This window comes from Megascapheus bottae, chromosome 10 (assembly GCF_031878675.1).
Source record: "Megascapheus bottae isolate mThoBot1 chromosome 10, mThoBot2.hap1, whole genome shotgun sequence".
Taxonomy (NCBI): domain Eukaryota; kingdom Metazoa; phylum Chordata; class Mammalia; order Rodentia; family Geomyidae; genus Megascapheus; species Megascapheus bottae.
In genome coordinates this window covers 57,771,406-57,794,657 of record NC_143518.1, presented here as the reverse complement: position 1 = coordinate 57,794,657, position 23,252 = coordinate 57,771,406, and the positions used below count along the sequence as shown (strand labels likewise).

The 23,252-nt window shown below is 49.2% G+C and overlaps 1 protein-coding gene across 2 annotated transcripts in view; it reads left to right on the top strand.

The window, feature by feature from the left end:
* Lgr6 (leucine rich repeat containing G protein-coupled receptor 6) overlaps nucleotides 1-23,252 on the top strand; it is a 115,607-nt gene that overhangs the window by 8,012 nt on the left and 84,343 nt on the right. The window contains exons 2-3 of one of the 2 annotated variants that reach the window (XM_090341423.1): nucleotides 16,043-16,114; nucleotides 18,884-18,955. In XM_090341423.1, coding sequence (XP_090197549.1) covers nucleotides 16,043-16,114; nucleotides 18,884-18,955 — 144 coding nt within the window. Of the gene's footprint in view, nucleotides 1-16,042; nucleotides 16,115-18,883; nucleotides 18,956-23,252 lie in introns of those variants that run through there. The other variant, XM_090341422.1, reaches the window with a different exon arrangement.

Below are 23,252 nucleotides of genomic sequence, written 5' to 3'. Positions count from 1 at the left end.
GTCACTCGTTCATTTGACAGGCATGGTTGGAATGCTTGCTGTCTGCAGGCACTGTGTCAAGTACTTTGTTATAAGCTTCCCGTGTGAGACTAAGCCGCTTACCATTCCCTCCTCCAGTCCCGGGGAGATGCCGGGGGCAGAGAGAGTCAAAGTTGGAGAGAGCAGGGAGGACTTCCAGGGTCCTGGCATAGGCTTGCTCCTCTGTCCGGAGGCCTGGGGGTGGGGGGATTGGGGAGATAAGACAAGCACACAAATAACTGTGACACCTTGTGGGACATGAGAAGAGCATGGGGCAGGGCCAGATAATAGGGTATGAGGAGGCAAGGCTTTGCCTAACTGGTGCCTGATACAGAATCCCATGGTGCAAGGGAAAAACCACAGGCCCAGGAGTGGAAGACCCAGATTGATACTCATTTGCAAAGTAGAAGGATGGTGTCTCCTGATGAATTGTAGGAGGCAAGATGCTGCTCGCATGTAGGGGGTATGATTTTATTGGCTGTGAAAATGTCAAGTAGTCTTACATATTTTATGTCTGGTGGGGTATTTGTATCTGTTTCTTGTCTGGCAGGTCATCAGAATCAAGGCTTCTGTGCATCAGAAGAAGGGGATCTCTTAGCCTATGCCTCCCACTTCAGGAAGGGTTTGTGTCCTACATTCTTTTTTCTCAGCATGGAAGTCAATCTCCACTCGGCCCCAGTCTGTGAGCATCACATTCATACACAGTCCATTTGGGGTCTCTGCCTGCAGGGGGCACTCTGCACAGAGCCAAAAACAATATGTGCATCTGGTTTTTGCTCCCTCCCCCTCAGCTCCAGATCTGGGCCATCTCAAGGGTGGGGTATTTGAGGATGGGGAGGCTGGATCAAATGTCCAGGGATTGTAAGCACGGAGGCAGGAAGGGACCGTAAACTAATCCCCTGCCTTTGTGGTGGACAGGGTAGATTAAGAGGCTGGGAGGAGACAAGAAAGGAAGGTGACTATTGTCTAGGACAAAAGCTAGAGAGAACAAGAATTGGGACAGGACCTGGGTTCCTGCCTTTACTTATCAGAGGACAGATGGGAGCCTAGGACCCAAGAGAGTTGGAAATGGGAACTAGCTCACCTGTCAGACCACCCCCGACTCCAGCACAGACACCTGGCCTCAATGTCTGTTCACTGGCCCCCTCCATAGACAGGCCACCTAGGTGGCTGTTGGGGGCCCCATGCTTAGCATGACTCTGAACTTGGGTTGCTGCTCTGCTGTTATGTTAAAGTCAATCATTTTGTAGTGAAGGGCTCCATATTGTGTGTGTGTGTGTGTGTGTGTGTGTGTGTGTGTGTGTGTGTGTGTTGCAGGCGTGAACCACGGAGCCTGGATTGTTGCAGAGTTTTTGTAGCATGAAGAAAGGACAGAACAACTCTCTGGAACAATGGGAAGGATGAGTTAATAGGTTCCTTCCTTAATTTAAAAAAAAAAGAAACTTACGTTGAGCCGGGTACTGATAGTTCATGTTGTAATCCTAGCTACTCAGGAGGCTGAGATCTGAGGGTCAAGGTTCAAAGCCAGCGCAGCACAAAAGTCTGTGAGACTCATTTTCAATTAACTACCAGAAAATCAGAAGTGGCTCTGTGGCGCAAGGGGTCGAGCGGTAGCCTTGAGCTGAAGGGCTAAGGGACAATACCCAGGCCCAGAGTTCAAGCCCTAATGCCAACAAGATAAATAAATAATAAGTTGTCGCCATGGCTGGTCTCAAACTCATGATCCTCCTGCCTCATTCTCCTTGTTAATTACCAGCATGCTCTACAAGGCTGGTCCTTTCTCTAATTTTATAAACAGCCTCTCTGACCCATTCCATCTGTAAATTTGGGTTTGTTCTTTGTCCAGTGAAACTGGAATCAAAATGCCTGAGCTAGAACTCTGTCTTTACCACTTACTCACGGTGTGCTTTTGGCTTTACGCACAGCTTCTGATCTCTTTGTGCCTGTTACCTATGGACTGATAGCTCTCCTGACTCCAAGATATTATATAGACAAATGGTGATGTAGAAACGAAAATGTGGAGAGGAGGGAAGAGAAAGAGAGAGAGAGAGCAGGGGGAGATATTTGGTGGGGGACCCCTGGGGACCTCTGAGACTTGAGATCCCAAGGGCTGTACATGGCATGGGCATCACCAGCACCTACAGGGCCCTGTGCCCAGTCAGAACAGCGACCCCCATTGACTATAGGCAGCCAGTGGAACGAGGATGACCCTCTCCCCACAGCACCACCCAGCCCCCGCCTTACTGTTTGCTTCCCTACTCGGAATGCAGAAGCCCAGGTTGCCATTCTCTCTGCCTGTCCTTCCTCCACCTGCCACAAAGTACTAGCCTCACCATCATTGTCATGATGGTGTAGAGGGCACTTAGTGGAGGCGGGGCTTAGGGTCAGGAAGTCCCTGATCCTCCTATACCTGGTACTGATGGGTGGATGACCCAGAGCCTGGAGATGGACAGATTGGGAAGAGTGTGGAAGGAGAGGAAGGTGTGGGAGCTCAGAAGCTTGGTCCAAGGAGAGGTCTGACTTCCCACCCCTCCTCTGGCCTGGAGCCCTCAAACAGCGGAGGGGGTCATTTAGCACTCCACTATGTGCCTTCGTGTTTGACCCTTTAGAGCTGTGATTACTGAGAAGTTCTTCGTAGAGTTCTTCTGCACACCCCGACTCCCTGCCCTCTGCCACGTGCTCTAAGCTGTGCCTAACTGAAAGGGAGGAAAATTTGCACCTTCTCTAGTGACCCTGCCCCACGGGGAGAGGCTGGGCTGTAAGTGGAATTGGGCCTTTGCTTGGTCATTTGGCCACATCAGGCCACAGCAGCTCATCTCTAGGTCAGCCTGGTCAATACTTAGTGTAAAAATTACTTATGAGGATTCAGTTAGAGATTTCTTCTATGGAATCCCTTGAGCATTTTAAAGTGTGTGTGTGTGTGTGTGTGTGTGTGTGTGTGTGTGTGTGTGTGTGTGTGTGTGTCCTGGGGATTTAACTTAGGGCCTAGGTGCTGATTCTTAGTGTTTTTGCTCAAGACTAGTGCTCTACCTCTTGAGCCATAGCTCTGCTTCCAGCTTTTGGTGGTTAATTGCAGATAAGAGTCTCATGGCATTTCCTGGCCAGGCTGATTTTGAACTGTGGCCTTCAGATCTCAGACTCCTGCGTAGCTAGCATGAGCCATCAGTGCCTGGTCCTAAAGACTTTTTATTCAAACTCAAATCCCCAGAGCACTGGCAACGTCTGGGGAAAATTGTGAATGTAGGAGCTGACTCCACTCCAGACAACTACATCAGACCGGCCTTTTTGTTCTTTTTTTTTTTTGCCAGTCCTGGGGCTTGAACTCAGGGCCTGAGCACTGTCCTTGGGCTTTCTCTCAAGGCTAGAGCTCTACCATTTGAGCCACAGCACCACTTCCAGCTTTTTTCTATATATGTGGTACTGAGGAATCGAACTCGGGTCTTCGTGTGTGCTAGACAAGTACTCTACCACTACGCCAAACTCCTGGCCTGTCATTTGTTTTTGAGACAAGAACTCTCTATGGATCCCAGACTGGCCTTGAACTCATAGTCATACAGGAGTATCTCATCTCCTGAGTGCTGGGATTACAGACATATTCAGAATCTGCATTTTAAAGTTTGCCTGGCACTTCTCATTGGAATAAGTCATTCAGCTGAAGCACCCAATAGCCATTCCCCCATCCTCCAAAAGAATTGCTTTTACTTAATTTGCCCTGATGATGCACCATTGGTTTACAGCCAGGCAACAGACAACCCCAAGGACATCCCTGCTGCTTTACTGCAAGGCTGTGGCTGAGATGGCTTCAGACAAGAAGCCCATGGCCCTGCCTGGTGAGAGTCTCCAGAGGAAACTGGGAAAGCCCAGGCTTTGGCAAGGATTGCCAGGCTGCCTGGGAGTCCTTTTGCTCCTGAAAGCCTTCCTTCCTCCTCAGATCTGGGAGATGCATTTCCCCGCTGCCTAGGGCCCAACTGCCTGGATTCTACCTTGGTTTATTTGATTGTTTCTTCCACTAGGATGGGAGCCCCAGGAGAGCAGGGCCTGTCCCCAGTGCTCCCCGGGTCTCCTCCATTCTGGGACAAGCCTCCTGTACATGGTGCTTAAAGATAATGGTGGGAAGCTAAGCACAGTGGCTCAAGCCTGTAATCCTAGCTACTCCAGAGACTGAGATTGGAGGATCACAGTTCAAAGCCAGCCCTGGCACTAAAGCCCATGAGACTCATCTCCAAATAACCACCAGAAAACTGAAAGTAGTGCTGTGGCTCAAGGGGTAGGGTGGTAGCCTTGAACTGAAAAGCTCAGGACAACACCCAGGCCCAGAGTTCAAGTCCCATGACCGACCAAAAAAAATTATATTGATGGGATCTGGGTGTTGGTCGCTAGATTCTCAGGAGGCTGAGATCTTAGAGTTTCATTTCAATGCCAGCCTAGGCAAATCCCTGAGACTCTTATCTCCAATTAATCACCAAAAAACCTGGAAGTAGGGCTGTAGCTCAAGGAGAGGAGCATTAGCTGTGAGCAAAAAAGCTCAGGGGCAGTGCTCAGGTCCTAAGTTCAGGCCATGGTACTGGCACACACAGATTCAATGAATGAATGCGTTAATGAATGGATAAAAGAATACAAGGCCAGAAAGGATAGGCAGACAGCAATCTATCCTGACTGCATAAGCTTTCTTGAGAGCCAGGGCTGGAGGAGACATCTTCTGTAGGCCCAGTGGTGGCTTGAACCTGCTCCATGACACGCAGGAGCCTGAGGTGTGGCCTCAAACCCAGACCACTGTGGTATGGAGAAAGCTGAAGTGAGAAGGCTCTTAAGCTGTCACCCAGCCAGCTCATGGCCACATTCTGTTTCATCAAACATCAGTTCTATAAATCCTTTTCACTTAGAACCTTTTTGTCCTCCTGTTCATTCTTTTTATTTATTTTTATTATATATATATTTATAAAACTTTTTTGGAAAATTTCCATTGGGTCCCAGACAAACCAGTATGAATAAAGGTATATGTGTTGTATGCCCCTAGGCTGGCATGGAGAGAGGGTTCTGGTAACTCTGGGCTCTGGGTTCTTAAATCCAGTGTTGCTGGGTATTTATTTACACTCACAAAACCCAAGATGAGTAAAACCTGTGAGCTGTGTTTGAATGAGCATGGCCTGGCTGAGGAAGTTGCCAACCAGAGCATTGCATGCTGGGGAGGCGTATACGCTGGCTGGACCACAGTGTGGCTGGTGGGGGAAAAGGATTGGGTCTCACTGAGGAATCCTGGGAGGACCCAAGGAATTGGATCTAAAGTCCAAAGAGCTCCAGGCTGGAGGTTCTGGAATACCACCAGTCTTTGGTCATGCCAGCAAACCTTAAGTGCTTATTAAATACTTGTTAGGTGCCTTTATCTATTGAAGGTACAAAGGATGCATGGAAGAGTAGAGTGAAAAATGATACAGAGAAACAAACATCTAATTTCAGTTTGCTGATGTAACAGCTAGATTCCAAAATGCCATGGAATCCAGGAGTCTTCTGAGGCAGCCTAAAATTCCCAAAATGTTCAGAGAGAATGCTTCAAGACTCTGGTGTTAAGCGTAATATATCGAACAGGGTACAGATTGTAAGTGAAGAGTTTCATACATTTCCACAAGAGAATATGGCGCACAACCAACACCCAGACTGAGAAACATAACACCACTGGCTCTCCAGAAGTCCTCCACCCTTTTCTGGTCCCCACCCACCCCACGAGGGAATCCATCCTTGTGATTTCTAACAACATAGGAACTTTTGTCTGGGCTTTGAACTTTATAGAAAGGGAACATTCTTTTGTGTCTGGGTTTCTTTTTCTCACCATGTTTGAGGATCCATCTATATTGTTGTTGCCTCCAGTTTGTTTATTCTCTTTGCTGTATAATATTCCATCTGGCTGACTACATCACACTCAGTCATTCTACTTAGCGTGGATGAGTGATACTTCCTCACTCCCAAGTATTGTGAGGGGCGCTGCTTTTTGCATAGTGTTTGGTGAGCATAAAAGGACCTGTTTGTGTTGGATGGAATCGAGGTTGGCCTGAAGTACCAGGGGGTGCCTCTAGTGATGGGTGAGCTGAGGGAGGTAAGCAGGGAAAAGGGCCAAGGGTCAGTGGCACACACTGAGCCTCTTCTGACTATTCGAGACTTACCAGTGTGTATTCCTAGCAGCCATTGTGATAAAGAACCACAAAGTAGGTGTCTTAAAACTACCCAGGTTTCTTCTCTTACAGTTCTAGGGCCAAAGGCTAGACATCAGTGAGTTGGCAGGGCCACTCTTCCTCATGGGGCATTCAAGGAGAATCCATTGTAAGCTTTGAGCTTCCGGTGGTGGTTGTGGGTTTCCTTGGCTTGTGGCCACACCACTCCAAGGTCTGCCTTTGTCTTTACGTCATCCTCTTCTTTGTGTGATATCTGTGTAACAAGGCCAATTATGATGGATTTGAAGCTCTAAGAGACCCCCAGTACCAGTACTTATCTCTGACCACTGGTGTCTAGGGCTCTTAATCTCCCCTCCGCTTGAGGTTTCTCAAGGGCTGGGGATGTTTCCTCCTTCTTTTGTGACAGTCCTGGGACTTGACTGAGCACTGTCCCTGAGCTTATTTTGCTCAAGGCTAGTGATAGAGCTCTACCACCTGAGCCACAGCTCTTCTTGCTTCTGGATTTTTTTCTTTTTGAGTAGTTAATTGGAGATAAGAGTCTCATAGGCATTCCTGACCAGGATGGCTTTGAACCTTGGTCCTTAGATCTCAGCCTCCTGAGTAGTTAGGATAACAGGCGTGAGCCACTGGTGCCCAGCTGTCCTCCTTTGGGTATCCAAGGGCACATCTTCTGGGTTCTTCTAGGACTGTGCATGCAAGGCATGGAGAACAAGGACCTTGGGCCCAAGGCACCTTTCCAGCAGTGTCTGCTCCAGCCCAGGGCACAGTGCCCGGCAGCGGTATGGGGGTCCAACTCTTCCCTTCTCCTCTCCTCCTCCTCCTCCTCTTCCTCCTCTTCCTCCTCCTCCCCCTCCTCCCCCCCTTCCTCCTCCTCTCTCCTCTCTTCTCTCTACTCTTCCTTCTCCCTCCCTGCCAGAAAGGACCTGCGTGGTGGCAGTCCTGGCTCCACACATGATGCAGAGAAAGGCTAGGGGAGCTGGGGGCAGGGCAGCCCTTGGCCTTTCCTTGGAGGAGGCAGGGAGACAGGAATGCCTTTGGCTGGGAGACCCTGGCCAGGGATCAGACGATCAAAGGATGAGAAGATCAGGGGCGAGGCAGGTGGCACCACTTGGAGGCACCAGAGAGAAGTGGCAGCTGGTGCTTCCTAAGGGCAGGGCTGACCCAGAACGCCCTCCCCTGCCTCCGGGGACCCCACCCTGTCTCACTCCCTTCCCGTTGTGGGAGAGGGGCTGAGGGTGTTGTATAGAAGGGAAAAGTGGCTAGCTACTGACATTCCTGCCACCCAGCTGGCAGAGCTAAGACTGCCTGGGCCGTGGATTCTCCCACTGAAGCCTCAAGTCCCCTGGGGAGGGAACTGAGGCACAGAGAGGAAAGATAACTTGTGGTGCGCCAAACCACTGTTAAGAATTAGACTGGGCCAAGATGCATACTCGGGCAGGCTGTCATCAAGGTCACAACTCAAGGTGAGAATTGAGTTTAGTCCAGCTGCAGCATGGGGGAGTAAAGCTAGATGCCAATAAAGACCCCTTGCTGGGCAGAGATTTTGGACCTAGATCTTGGGTCTAAGTCTTCCTACAAAACTGATGAATCAAAATAGGCTGGGAGTTGGAGAGGAGGAGTAAGGAGCCACCCAGAGGGAAGGAGGCAGCAACAGAGGTGACAGATGGGCAGGCATAGAAGGCTGAGGGACAGGCTGGAAGGCTCCAGAGCCCAAGTGGTCTGGAAGGAAGGGCTCCGAGAAAATCCCATTGGTCTGGGGAAGCTGGACCCAGAGACTGGGAGAGGCCTAATTCCCTAGCTTTGTTCCAGGGAGCTCTCACTGTTCCCTGCTTCTACCACCTCCTAGGTGACTCTGGGCAGGGGTGCTGCTGGGAGGGTGGGCATGGGTGGCACAGCATCCTGGGCCTGGTGTTGCTGCAGAGACTATATTAACATCTGGTTCACCAGCCCCTGCTTTTCCAAAGGTTTCTGGGGGAACCAAGCCCCCCAATCTTGGCTCTGCCTCTGGCTGGGAGTGGAAGCACTGTGGGGATGGTAGGGGTGAGGGTGTAAGAAGGAAGTCTGTCTGGGGTGTGGTGGGATACTGAATGGAGGGGGCTTTCTCCACCCTAGACACACCCTGCCTTGTTTATCTGGGGGAATAAAGCATGGAAGACAGAAGCCTTGGCTAAACAAACAGGCACAGAGTTGTGGTCTGACTCCACCCCTGCTGGCTGCTCTGGGGGTTTCTTCCCACCTGTGTATTCTCCAACTCCCAGCCCACCCTGCCCTCATTTCTAGCTTAATAAGGGAGGCAAGTTCTTATCTCCCCCATACCCTTTAGGGGGTCTGCTTGCAGTCATTCTGTCTAGAGGCCTCCGGTTTGATAGGTGTCTGCTTGCAGTCATTCAGTCCAGAATTTGTACCTATACCTTTGCACACAGAAATGGTCCCTTTTAAAGATCTGAGTAAAGACTGGAAGAGGTGCTGTGAGTTGGAGGGGCTCCTCGGCTTGGCATCATTCAGTGAGCAACATGCCTACACCCAGAATGCCTGCTGCCCTCTCTTCTCTCTTCTCTCTTCTCTCTTCTCTCTTATCCCTCTCTCTCTCTCTGTTTCTCTCTCTCTCTCTCTCTCTCTCTCTCTCTCTCTCTCTCTCTCTCTCTCTCTCTCTCTCTCTCTCTCTCTCATCTGTCTGTCTTTCTTTCTTTCCTTCCTCATCCTGGGGCTTGAACTCAGGGCCTGGGCACTGTCCTTGGACACATTTTGCTCAAGATTAGTGCTCTGCTACTTGAGCTACAGTGCCACTTCCAGCTTTTTCTGTGTATGTGGTACATACACAGGCTAGTGAGCCTTAACTTATGGAAGTACAGCTTAAGAATGGACATTTGAATAAATTCAAAGGTTGTCACCTGTGGCGAGAGGCTTCTTGGCTGGATAGCACAGGTGTGTGCTTTCTCCTAGGGGAGCAGAATGGCTCACATCAGTCTCTGTCACTTCATGGTCATGAGCTATTCTCATTGGCACTGTGGCCCTGGCTGCATATGAGGCTTGGGCCCCTTTAACTTTTCTGCCTGTGGGTGGCATGGCTTGGCAAAAGGAAGGAGTCATGGGGAGAAGCACACACATCATTATGCAATTCCCGTGCCACGCTTCACTCTTGAGAACTGTCCCCTGGCTCTGGACAACTGGGAGCTCCCACGGGCTCTCTGAGGGCTACGACTAGTGGCCCAGGGGTCAGGAGCAGCCCCTCTGCCCTGTGACACTTCTGGCTAGGATTCAGGACTCTGTGGACCATTCTACTGTGACAGCTTTGCCTAGCAGAGTCTTCGAGACTCTTCTAGCCAGGTGTGGGTTTGGCTCCCTCCCTCGCCCATCCCCTTGCTCTACTGAGCAACAGGACAGCCCCAAACCCCAAATTCTTTTGCCTGGTTAGGTGCACATGACCTCCCCCCCCGCCCCTGCTCGCCCCAGCTCCTTGTCTTCTTTTCTTCCTTGGATCTTAAAACTGAAAAGTAAAGCTGGGCACTGGGCTTAGGAGGCTGAGATATGAGGATTGAGGTTTGAAGCCAGCCCAGGGAGGAAAGGCCCTGAGCCTCTTCTTCCCCATTAACTATCAGAAAACCTGAAATGGAGCTGTGGCTCAAAGTGATAGAGTGCTAGCCTTGAGCAAAAAAGCTTAGGGATAGTGCCTAAGCCCCAAGTTCAAGCCCCACCATTGACCAAACAAAATCCCCCTAAAGTACTTAAAACTGAAGTTGGTTTCCTAAGTGTCTTTTTGAGTAGAAGGTGTTCGCTCTGCCTCTTCTCCCCTTGATCTCCTTTCTCTGCCCTCAGACCCATCTGTGGCATTCTATAAGTTCTAAGGCCTTTCATCCCAGAGCTAAAAGCCCCAACAACCCTGTCTTTTTGGAATGGCTTCTTCTCCTCCATTTATTCCCAGTCTGAACTGATTGGGTTGATACTCTGCTTTCTTCATTTTCCTGGTTTAGTCAGATCCACACAAATCTCTGCTTTACCTAGGCAATTGCTCAGAACACTCCTCCCTCTGACTGCCCCCCCCATCCCCGTTGCTCTTCTTCCAACATCTCTTCCACACTCTCCTGCCACTGCAGGCAGGCAGGGGAACGTTCCCATTACTAGAAAGGGATCCAAGAAGTGATTGCAGAAAGAAAATAGCTCTTTTATTGAAAAATACAGCATGGAGTTCTTACATAGAGTTTTGTGCAAAGCCCTAGAGAATGGTTCATGCTGTTATGTAGATAGAGAGAAATACACATTTAACCAGACAGAGGCAAATTCCCATGTTTAGACATTTATAAAAATCGGCAAAGATCCTAGAGAACCTTGTGTCAACTTGTGTGTTTATAATCTGCAAGAAGATAGCTATCTCCAAAGTATCACCTCAGGAACTGGACAGCAGTATGAGTTAGAAAACTCACCATCTTTGTCGATTTTAGGAGATTCAGACATAGCTTGCACTCTGCTATTAACCTGCTGTGAACTTAGTGCTAAGGACTGCACCAAGGGACTCATATAAGATAGGCAAGAATCTTTACCATGGAGACATAGCCCCTCAGTGCATTTATTTTTTATTATTATTATTTTTTTTTTTTTTTGCCAGTCCTGGGCTTGGGCTCGGGCCTGAGCACTGTCCTTGGGTTTTTTTTTTCTCAAGGCAAGAGCTCTACCACTTGAGCCTCAGCACCATAACTGGCTTTTTTTTTTTTCTATGTATGTGGTACCGAGGAATCGAACTTGGGTCTTGGTGCATGCTAAGTAAGCACTCTACCACTAGGCCAATCTCCCAGCCCCTGAACATTTATTAAACACCACTATTTTCCATAGGCCTGGAGGATACCCAGGTTACCAAGATTAAGTCCTTCCATTGAAGGAGTAATAAGCTGGGTGTGGCAGTGTATGCGCCTGAAACCCCAGCACTCAGGAGGCTCAGGCTGGAGAATGGAAAGTTCCAGGCCAGCCTGAGCTATGTAGTAGGACTCTATGTCAAACAAAAAATTGAAATACAAAAGAATCCTGGGTGTTGGTGGTTTATACCTATCACCCTAGCTATACTGGCTAAGTCCTGAGAATTTCAGTTCAAAGCCAGCCTGAGCAGAAAAGTCGATGAGATTATTATCTCTGATTAACCATCGAGAATTTGGAAGAGGAGTAGAGCCAAGCAAGAGCATGAGACTCTGAGCTCAAGCCCCAGTACTGGTGTGTATGTGCACTCTCTCTCTCTCTCTCTCTCTCTCTCTCTCTCTCTCTCTCTCTCTCTCTCTCTCTCACACACACACACACACACACATACACACACACACGCAGCACCTAATCAGCCATATTATTATACACTAATAATTATAACGTAGATAACTGTGATATTAATAATGAGGTATACTTACAGAGTATGGTATTTTACGTTTATTAGCTCATATACTTCACACTGTAATTCCTGTCACTATAACTATTATTGTTCTTTTTTTTATAGGGGAAGAAATAGAGACTTAGAAGAAGTAAAGACAGAACTAGGGCCACCCAGACAATTAGTGTATGCTGGGGTGGTGCTTGAAGCTTGAAGCAGGGCATGGAGCTTGGCACAGGGCAAGGACTCTGTGACCATTCATTGTTGAGTGTGTACAAAACACCCAAGGGATTTGCAGGGCTCCACCTAGCATGGCCTCTTCCTGGGGGTAAAGTCTAGGGTTCTCACCAAAACAAAAGTGACCACGAGGTGACTCTGTGTTAATTAGCTTGAGGGCAGTGATTGCTTCACAGTGTGTAAGCACAGCAAGCCATCAAGTTGTGTGTCTTAAATATACAATAGGAATAAAATCACTGCAGAAGTGGGTACACTGATCTCCAGCAGAGGCTGTGAAGGGGGGGTCCTGGTTCTAGGTCTTCTTTGAAGGCATCTCTCCAGTTCTGCCCCAGCACAACCTAGGGTTTAATTCTCCCTGAGCCATCTTCCCATTGGAATAATTCAGACTTGGTCTCCCTTGGGCCTCGTGTCTCAGTCAGGTTGCCTGGGGGAGTGTCTCCTATCCCCTACCCCTGCGGGCCCCTCAGCTCCCCAACATCCTCCTCCTTATCAAACCTGTTCCTGGTCTCCATGGTAACGCTGCCCTGCCCTGCTTCCTTGGGTGGTCTGGTTACCTCACAGGGTGAGCGCAAAACATTTTCCTAATGTGCAGCCAGAACCTTCCACTTCCCCTGCCCAGGGCTGGCCCTCTCATCTCCTCCCCACCCTTTCCCTCTTGCCAGCCTCACCCATAAGCACCCTCACCCCCACCCCATCAAGGCTGTGTCCAGCCCGGAGGATACACATGGCCCCCTCTAGGTGCCTTGAGGGCTGAGAGGAAGGAAGATTTCCTCCTCATGTTTTTGTTTCTCTGTCAAGAACAACCATTCTTGGCCCAGTGCAAAATAAAAATAGAGTCTCTCATTTTAAAATCATTAAGGATTTTCAAATGACAATAGTGGAGAATGAAGCCTAGGCTTTTCAGAATGTGGTGCCCTATGCAACTGCATAGGACTGAAGCTTGCCATAAAAAGGAGAGAAAGAGAGAGGGGAAGAGACTGAACTTGGGCACTGGGTACCAGTTCAGCTACAGGTTAGCACTCAGGCCAGCATCGCTAGGCAGTCCGTTCTAGCTGGCCTGAGCGTTCTGGAGAAGAGACTAAACTAGGCTTGTTCAAGGCCACTCAGCTAAAGAAACAAATAAAAGCAAAACCCAAAGTTCCCCAACCTAAAAAGCAAAACTTTTTCCAATGAGCATCTGCTTACTATAGGTGGATTCTTCAAGAAAGCTTGTGCTTTCCTGATGGTCTAGCATTCGGCAGGCACATGTGCAGACATGCTGTGCAAGCATGATTCTCATGTGCTCAGCCCGTACCTGACAAAGAACATCCAGCATCTCACAGATACGAACACATGACCCTGTCCTTGTACACACAAATTCATAGAACCAAGCCAATGTAGCCATAAGCAAACTCCAGAAACCCATAAGTCAGGGTGCCCTTCAGTTTCCTCTGGGGTCTAGGCATGGCCTGAATGTCTGAGCCGTGTCTTCTGCATTGCACAAATAGCAGTCCAGGACAGCTTGTAGCTCAAAAGCACCAGCTTGATTGGACAACCTCTATGTTGGACATGTATATGACAGTACCCTTTCTGTCCCCATCTGAGGCCCAGGGCCTGCTGTCAGGACCCTCAACCATCTCTAAGGCCCATGGCATCAGTGAGGCAGAGCTGGGCTTTGAAATCTCTGCATCGCTGCTTTCTTGTACTTCTCAAATTCCTCTTCCTTTCCCTTCCCTTGGCACCAGCCTCACCCCTTTTCTTTTTATGACAGAGCCAAGCCTGAAAGGGGCTCCCCCACCCCTCCATCTGAAATCCTTACCCAGCCCTACCCTTCTATGAATTAGTCTGTGAGCTGGCTCTGTTGTCCCAGGCAGGATGTGGGGGTGGTGGTGGGGGTGCAGCCCCCTCATCCCCAGAGAGAACAATGAAGCTGCTCCTCAGGGGGGTGGGGCGGGAGGGAGTGGGTGGGGGACATGGAGCAGCATCAGAGCCTCTGTGTGCGGCCCCTGGAGGGACAGCTGAGTGATGAGGCCTGAGTCACATGCCCTGTGTGCTCCTTGAACTCCCGCTCCATGCCTGTCTGGGCACATCCAGAAATGCACAGGGTAAATATTTAGAGGTAATTGTTTTCATGGCACCTTATACCTCCCTTCTTGCTAAAGATGAGCCAAGCCTCAGGCAGGGGGAAGAATCCCTACAGACATAGGATCTGCAGCCAGGGCTTCTGTGAGCATCATCCACTGCTGCTGCCTTTGGGCTTCTGTGAGCATCATCCATTGCTACATAGCCTTTGGCATTTGCACAGAGCCCAAGGCTAGTGGATCAATCCCAAAGCTAGTGGACTGAACCTAAGGCTAGTGAATCAAGCCCAAGGCTAGTAGATCGAACCTAAGGCTAATGAATCAAGTCCAGCGCTAGTGGATTGAGCCTGGGAACATCCTGACTAAATCCATCCTTAAGCCCTCATGCCCACTGCTGCCTTGGCTTTACCTTTGGCTGCCAACTCATGAGCTATGGCCTCCACTGAGCCTGCCCTAGCTTGAACAAGCCACACATAGTCCTTCTATTGCATGGGACAAGAACCAGCCTCAAATTCGGCATGCCAGTTCCTTGGCTTTACCGTGTACAAACTTTCTCCTTAGAAAATGTGGAATCTGGAGCCCAAGCTTTATCAAAGATAAAACATTTGAGACTAAACAGTCTTTTTATAGATTGGAACTGGGCTCTCAGCACACGTTCCCCACCATTTCCAGTCTGACTTTCCCAGCACATGCACAAAGCATATGTATTTCTGGGGTTGAAATAGAGACACTGATGTCTGAGGGCGATAGTTCACTGGGCAAGGAAGGAAATTGCCAAAGGCTGTGGGCACTGCCCAGCCACACGGGGGTTCCTTCTGTACCCATGTCTGTGCCTCCCAGGAAAAATGGGCAAAGTCAAGAAGCAGCTGTCAGGGAGGAGGTTGTGTGTGTTGGTACTGGGATTTGAACTCCAGAACTGAGTACTCTCCCTGAGCTTTTTCACTCAGGGCTGGTGCTCTACCACTTAAGCCACTTCTAGATAAGTGAATCATGGACTTTCCTGTGTGGAAACTTTCCTGGTTTGGAACATATTCCTCAGATTTCCCTTTTCTGAATAGGAAGGATTACAGGCATGAGCCACGAGTGCCCCACAGGAAGGAGTTTGAAGTGGGATGGAATCTGAATGTTTTAGGCACACACATGCAGTCCTCAGACACCACTACTCACCCAGGACCAAACTAAGAAAATGTGAACACAGGCGGGACCCACAAATCCCAGCATTAATCCTTCCTATCTTCCCCTATCCCCCAGGTCTATGGGGCTCACAGGACACTGAGGGAAAGGTGGAAGGCAGGAGGCAAATATTTATTGTGGAGGTAGTATTTATTAGGCAATCTGTAAACATTAGCTCACTTAATCCTTACAAGGGCCTTAAAGCAGGTGTAATCCGTCCCTTGTGTGTCTGTTGTTGTTTTAAGATGGGGTCTTGCTATGTAGCCCAGGCTGCCTGGATCTTGAGCTCCTCCTGCCTCCTGCCTTGGTCTTGTGGGTGTTGAGATTTCATTTTTGTGGATTAGGAAAAGGAAGTCATAGCAATCAAGAGCCCAAGGTAACTAGAGGAGGGCTCTGACCCCATGGCCTTTTCCTTTTGTTTTCTCAGAAGTAAAATGGCAGCTTCCTGGAGCAGTTGTCAGGATGACATTTGATTATTTGGATAAAGATTAGCTGGTGCTTGGTATAAACCTTGTAAATGCCAGTATAGTGATTATGATGATTGTGTGTAAAGGCATTTCAGAGGACTGTGGCACTAAACTCCTCCACAGGGGCCCGCAGATAACATAACATGAAATCGAGAACCATCTAGAAATGAGATCTAGAACAATCTAGATTGTGATTCCATGGAGAGACCAGATCACCATATCCATCCATTTAGAAACTTAAGGGTCTTCTGGAATTTGCCGAGAGGTTATGTTGGTCTTTGGAGAAAGACAGAAGGTTGGGGGAATGGAGAAGAGAGAAAGGAGGAAGGCAGAGACCTCAGAGGGCAGCAAAACTGCCCTGTGGGAAACTAAAGGGAGAATGTCCAGAGCATAGAACCTGGTTGCCTGGTTCCCAGCTGTTCTCACAGCGCAGCTACTCTTGTCAGACTGGCTGTGGGTTGGGAAGACTGTGAGGGACTGAAGGAAGCCTTAGGGTCCCCTGCTGGGGTTGGGGTTGGACAAGGCAAGATGGCGCAGATGGGCTCACACCTTCCTTCTCATTTTCTCTCTGCACAGAGATCTCAGCATGAACAACCTCACAGAGCTCCAGCCGGGCCTCTTCCGCCACCTGCGCTTTCTGGAGGAGCTGTGAGTCCATGTGCCGTGGCTGCTGCTGGTGGTGGTGGTAGGGGTTGGGGAGGGGCTGGGAGGCAGACGTGGCTTCTGACATAGCTGGTGGTTCAGAGGTAGAATAGAGCTGCCTCTATTCTATACCCTTTGAACACCCTCTAGATCTTCACTTGCTCAGGCTCCCTATAGCCTGAAAAGTATATTCTTTATACCCTTGTTTACAAGGCCTACTTATTCCAAAGTCTCCCTATACCCGCCTTCACCTACGGTATTCTTGGGCTGAGTTTCTCCTGTTAAGCCTCAAGTCTAGGATGCTCATGAGTAAATCATCCACACAGGATCATGCCAGCCTGTCTGCCCTGTCCCAGTTGTCACACATGCCAGCTGGATTCCCTATATCTCCCAGCTCCATTCATACTTATTTTCACCCTGTTCAGATCCTTGCGTCCTATGAAAGTGCAAGCTGTGGGTTCCTGGCTCCCAGGACATCCTCAGCCTTGTCTTTGTCCCCCAGCCATATGGCTACCTTCGCAGGCTGCCCACCTTGCCCCCAGCAGCCATCCTCAGGATACATTGAGTCCCTCAAACCCCCAGGGCCACAACAAAGTTCTCAGACCAAGTACTGGATAGGCTGTGGAAGCAGGACTAGACCTCTCATATCTGGGGCAGGAGGGGAGGTGGGCAGGGAAGACAAGGAGGAGAAAGCCAATTTCCAAAGGAAATAAGTAAATAGAAAAAGAGTCAGTGGAGCTGCCTTTGGAGATGAAGGTGGCACAGCCTGAGTGGGAATTCAAAATGAGGTACTCAGGGTAGATAACAAGGGTACAGGAAAGGTGAGATCAAGGTTGACTGTTCATCTCCCACTCCCCAAGAGGGAGCTAGCCATCTTAAGTGCCCAATCACAGGACTCATCCCTCTACCCTTGACTGAAGATGGTAACAGAGCTCCAGCTTGGAGACCCAAATGCCATCTCATAGATTTTTTTTAACAACAAGTCAAATAAGGTGACTTTTGTTGGAGATTTTTTTTCCCATGCCAAGAATGGTACCCAGAGCTTTACCCACACTACCTCTTTTTACTGAGTTAGATCCTCAACACAGGGGATGTAGCTAATTTTAATTGCTTCTCAAAACTAGCATTGTGGCACAGGTCTATAACCCAAGCACGGAGGAGGCTGAGACAAGAAAGTCAAGACTTCAAAGCTTACTAACCTAGGCTACGTAGTGAGACGATGTCTCCTCCCTTAAAACAATCCCATCAACCCTACCCCCCCAAACAAACAACCAATTAAAAACTCATTTCAGTAAGAGGCCAGGTGATCTGCATGCCCACAGGGTTCTGGTAGCTTCTGATACACCCTGATAATATCTGGGGACGCTGGAGGTACAGGACTCTGAGCCATCTGCAGTTGCAAGAAGTATACAAGAGTTGGCAAGAAGCATACATGAGCTGGGTGCTGGTGGTCCATGCTGTAACCCTAGCTACTCAGAAGGCTGAGATCTGAGGACTGAAGCCAGTCCAGGGCAGGAAAGTCTCTAAAACTCTTATCTCCAATTAACCATCAGAAAACTAGAAGTACAGCTATGGCTCAAGTGCTAGATCACTAGCCTTGAATAAAGTAGTTCAATGACTGTACCCAGGCCCTGAGTTCAAACCCTAGAACGGGTACAAATACACACACACACACACATACACACACACACACACACACACACACACACACACGTACATGGCAAGTATATTTGGTTACATTTACTCCTTTTTAGAACTGACTTCCATGACAAACATGGGGATGTGTGATAGGACTAGAATGTTGGACCAGTTCCAGCACCTCACTTTCCAGTGTTCCTGTGTCAATGGGTGATGGACTCTGGCCTTCAATGTGGGACAGGATGTATCACAGGTCAGAAGATGAGGGTAGGCTGTGGTGATGTGGGAGAGAATGTGACACTGGAGGGCAGTGGTGAGTTCGGAGCAAGTGAGACAGAGTGGAACTCTCTCTGGCTCCACTGCCTGGAAAAGCCAGCTCTAGGGAGGGGACTTGACTTCTACCAATCTCAGTTTCCTCATCCAAAATTAGAGGATAATACAAGTTGAGCCTCCTGAGTCAAAAAAATATGAAACCTAAAACAACAACAACAAAAAATGTGTGTAGGTGGGGGGTGGGGGGGAGGGAAATGGGTACCAAGACATGTGAAAGGGTATCAATGTATGTGAATTAATGCACCTTCTATCTGGCAAATATCATGTAACCCTTTTACTAATTACAATAAAAAAATTAAAAAAAAATGTGTGTAGGGCCTCATCGTCTAGCTTAGCTTTTTTGCACAAGGCTGATTGTCTACCACTTGAGCCAGGACTCTACTCCTGGCTGTTTCATGGCAATTGGAGATAAGAATTCCACATAAAAACAATCTCTTTTCTTGCCTGGGCTGGCTTTGAACTATGATCTTCAGATCTCAGCCTCCTGAGTGGCTAGGATTACAGTTGTGAGCCACCAGTGCTCCTTCCCGCCCCTCCCCCAGGCCTGTTCTTCAGTCTAGAGGTCAAAAGTAGCTAAGCCCTGTGGTAAAAATCACCAAGTAAGTTCCCAGATAAGGGATGCTTACCGTGCAACAGGGGCCTTGCGCGATTCCAGATGATGTAAGTGAACTCTTTTAAGTCAATTACAGATTTCAGTAAGTGATAGATGCTATTAGCCCCCACCCCTCCTTTATTCTACCTCACAAACCAGTGGAGGCCCCTCCATTGATGTCAGCCTCACTGACCTTTGTCTCTGCTTTCCAGGCGTCTCTCAGGGAACCATCTCTCCCACATCCCAGGACAAGCATTTGCTGGTCTTTACAGCTTGAAAATCCTGTAAGTATCAGTCTGCTCTGTTTTCCTTCAAGGTACAATGTTGAGAACTGTCCTCTAGCTTTTTGCTGGTTAATTATAGATAAGGCTTCGGAATGGTGATATTCAGATCTCTGCCTCCTGAGTAGCTAGGATTGTAGCTGTGAACCACTAGCATCGAGCTGCCTTTATTGTTCTTTTTCTTCTTCTTCTTCTTCTTCTTCTTCTTCTTCTTCTTCTTCTTCTTCTTCTCCTTCTCCTTCTTCTTCTTCTTCTCCTTCTTCTTCTTTATTGTAATTAATAGAAGGGTTACAGTTATATTCGCCAGGTAGAAGGTACATGACTTCACAAACATTGATACCCCTTCTCATGTTTTTGTCCCCATTACCTTTATTGTTTGTTCTTTAGAGCAAAAGGAAAGCCAAGGCTGGTATCCTTTCACCATTGAACTAGCAGTACGTTTTAGAGAAGGGAAAGCTAAGGCACCATCTCCTTTCATCCCAGTCCATGACTGAGATTGCCCTTCCCAAATCCTTACGGTAGGTGAGGGTAGAGGGAGATGGGAGATGGCTGCCCAGAATCTGAAGGTTGAATGGAGAGCTTCTGGAGGAGGGTACCATGCATAGACTGACTTGGGAAGAAAATGAAGCTCTTAGAGCAGTGGAATGAGCACTTCAGGGCTTCCCTAAAGGTGTGAGCCATCCCCTAGCTCTTCTACTCAGCCCTGACTATTCTTATAAGTCTTTGTACTGTTGAGCAGGCTGTTGACTACACAAGACCACCTGGCTGATGGGATAAGAAGGGGCTGAAATCTAATTCTGTGTCCTGGCTTGAGGCTGGATTAACCAGAAAACGACATCTTTTTCTATTTTTCTCCAACTTGCTCATGTACTAGCAATAGCCCTTCCTCCTTGGTCCACAGTATACAACTAAGCCTGTTCCCCATTTCCTACTTCATCCGTCTCTGCCCCCTCTCACCATTTGCCTCTCCCACATGGCTCTCCAGCTTCTGTAGTGTTTCCACTTTCTTTGCTTTGACCTATTTTTCCCTTCTCAGCCCTAGCCTTGGCATCTTTGTTACCCTTGTACTCCTTCCTGTCAGACCTGGCTCTCTCTTCTCTGTCTCTCTCTGCCCCTCTGATTCCTGACCCCCTGTCTCTACCCCCATTAACTCTGCTGCCCCCCCAAAGGTGGAGGGGGGATAGATATCTGAACTAGACTCGTTGTGCAGGCAGCCAGCTTGGTGGCATGTCTGTGCCCTGTGGCAGGCTCAGACCTGCCACTGGATTAGAGAGCAGGGTTCTGTTTGCTGGGCTTCAGAAGATGTGAGACTTACGTCCGTTCCTAAGACTTCGGCTTAGGGATGAGCCTCCTTTCTTCTCTGCCTGCATTAGGCAATAAATCAAAGCCCAGGAGAAACCGCAGGCCACCCGCCCCCTTTCCACCAGTGGCGCCTGGGCACTGGAGAAGCTGAAGGTGGAAGTGAGGAGAGCCAGCCCACCCTGGCCTCACTCTTCCCGGGCCCCTGGGTTTGCCTCACCCTCAGAGACCTTGGTGTCTGCAGACAGATGCAGACTGCCCCTCTTTTGAGGGTGGTGGGCAGACTCCCTATGCCTCTGCTTCCTCCTCTCCCCCCACCCCAGGGCTCCAGAGTGTGTACAACAGCCCGGGCACAATGTCCCACGAAAGTGGAGGATGGGCTCAGATCCCTTTCCTCATTGCAGGTCCTTCCTCTGCTTGTTTTTCAGACTTTTGAAAGATAAAAAATACAAAAGCAATCTAACCCTTTATCAGCAAGGCCTCTTTTCATCCAGGAGTCCATAGCTTTCCCTGCCTCCTCTCAGTCTGGGACCCTTTTCTGGGATGTCCTTTTTGTCCTCTGAAACTGGGGGACATCCTTTCTCCCTCATGTCCTCCTAGAAGCAAAGGGTAAAATAAATGGGGGGGGGGTTGTCCTTCCCTGAGTCTCTTCTAAGGGACCATACCAGTGGGTGTAGAGGTTGGATGGCCTCCAGGACCTGCCTTCCTCACCCCCATAGATCTAAGAGAAAGGCCACTGGAGACCCCTTGTGGGCCACCTCACTGTGGCCTCCCAACCGTGGCACTTAGAGATGCCCCTTGTTCAGGCTACGCATGTATGAGCAGGGAGGGGGCCAAGGATAGATTTACAATCGATACAGGGTTGCACGCTAGAACCCTTCCTGGAACTTGAGAATGAGTGTCCCCCACTTCCCTGAGATTTTACTGGGTTGCCAGGTAGTCAGCAGGGCTGGATTCAGTGCTGGTTTTGAGCCACTCTGTCCACCAGGCAGAGTGAGGGCCGATAGGAGCAGGAGGGAATGTATGCCCAAACCAAGCCTGGAGCAGACTTGGATCCTGATTGTCATTCTGCCTGTGACATGCTTTGTAACTAGGGGAAGTCTCTTCACTGCTCAGCCTCCACTGTGGATCATAAATAAATACTGCCCCCTCAGATGGCCTTTCCATTCTTAGGACCCACTGGGCATCCACAAAGGCAAGAGGGCTGGGGCATGAGGCTGGAAGAGCAAGAGAAGAAGGCTAGGGTCAAAGCCAGTGGCCTTGCTCAACTCCAGCTTGCTGGGTTGTGACTTACGGTAGGACTTTCTGATGGCCAGGTTGTCTGGTGTGGTATGAGTTTTCTGGGAGCCAGGGATACTGGAAGGAAAATTAAGTGCCCTGTAGGATTTGTATTGGGGGAGTATGTGTGTATAATTCTCACTGCAGATCATTCTAGATCTTCCCTATCAAATAGGGGGCATTAGGAGGTGATAAAGATGGAAGTGCATTGAGGTATCCTTGGAGGTGGGGCTCCCCTCTGCCGTGATCAGATGTAGACTCCAGGTCCCTGGAGGATGGGCCCCCGTGAGGAGCCTGAGCAGCCACTGGCCCCTATTTGCTCATCGTTTCTCCTCTATCCTTGCTCTAAGCCTGCTGAGGCAGCTCAGTGAGGTCAGAGCGAACTGCCCTTTAGAAGGAAGTGGCTAACTGAAAGGTCATTGTCAGCAAGCGCCCTTTCAATGTGTTCTCTGATATTCTACCCTGTGCATGGCTGTGCCAGGTCCCCAAGGAGCTCTCAGAATCCCCCCTACCCCACCACGGGCCAGGGCTCAATTCCAGGAGGGCAGTTGACTGAGGAGGTCATTTCCACCGGCTGGCATGTTACTTCTCCATGTATGATTATTCTAGATTGACTCACTGGATGCTATGAGAGACTTTTTGTTTGTTTGTTTTTGTTGCTGGTTGTATGACTTTAAGTCGGGGCTTGGCTACTGCCCTTGAGCCTCTTAATGCTCTAGTGCTATACCACCTGAGCCACAGCTCCACTTCCAGTTTCCTGGTGGTTACTTGGAGATAAGAGTCATGGGCTTTCCTGCCCTGGCTGGCTTTGAATTGCAGTCCTCCAATCTCAGCTTCCTGAGCAGCTAGGATATAGGTGTGAGCCATCAATGCCTGGCTTGAGAGACGTTTTATGTATCTTTTGCAAGCTTTTTCCTTTGAAAGATGAGGGAACTGAGGGCCAGAGAGAGGAAGTAATTTATTCAAGCCAAACAGTCAGTAGGAGAATTCAGAGCAGACAGTAATAACCATATTTAATGATATCAGCCAGGCTGCTTTTACCTTCCCCTATATGTAAGGCTCTTCTCTAAGTGACTGACAGATCTTGTGTTGTTTGGTTCAAGTGACCAGAGTATGACCTGGGTCTCATTATCACTACCTCACACATAGGGAAACTGAAGCCCTGGGACTGTCAGCATTTGCACATGGGCACCATTGCAAAGGTGGACAAAGGAAGACAAAGGAGGACAAAGCAGCAGGTGCAGAGTCAAGCTTCTGGATTCAGAGGCCGCATGCAGAAGGTGCAGGCTTAGATTCTACTTGCCAAGTGCAGTGTTGGCATTGGAAAAAAATCCCTCTGGTGTTATTCTATGTGGAGCCTGGACTGAATGGACCAGGAGGCTGAGAGATCTTGAGGATCATGGATTATGCAGATAGGGGCTGGGAGCCCCTGGGCTCTGCCCTCTTGTAGCATGCCCCTCACCTGTGCTGCCTTTCCCTAATCCCTTGGCCAGGAGCCTCCCAATCCCATCCCCTTCCCCTGAGTCTGCCTTCATCCTCCCTTTCAGCTTTGCCTCTATCCCAGGCCCACAGCAGACCTAGCAGACTCCTCTGCTGGGCACACTTGGAATATTCCTGTCTGCTGGTACCAGGAGGTCAGGGCGGGATAACAGGTTTGGAGACTGACCAGGGCAGTCACACAGGAGGCATCGACAATGACCAAGCTTGTCATCTCTCAGCATTG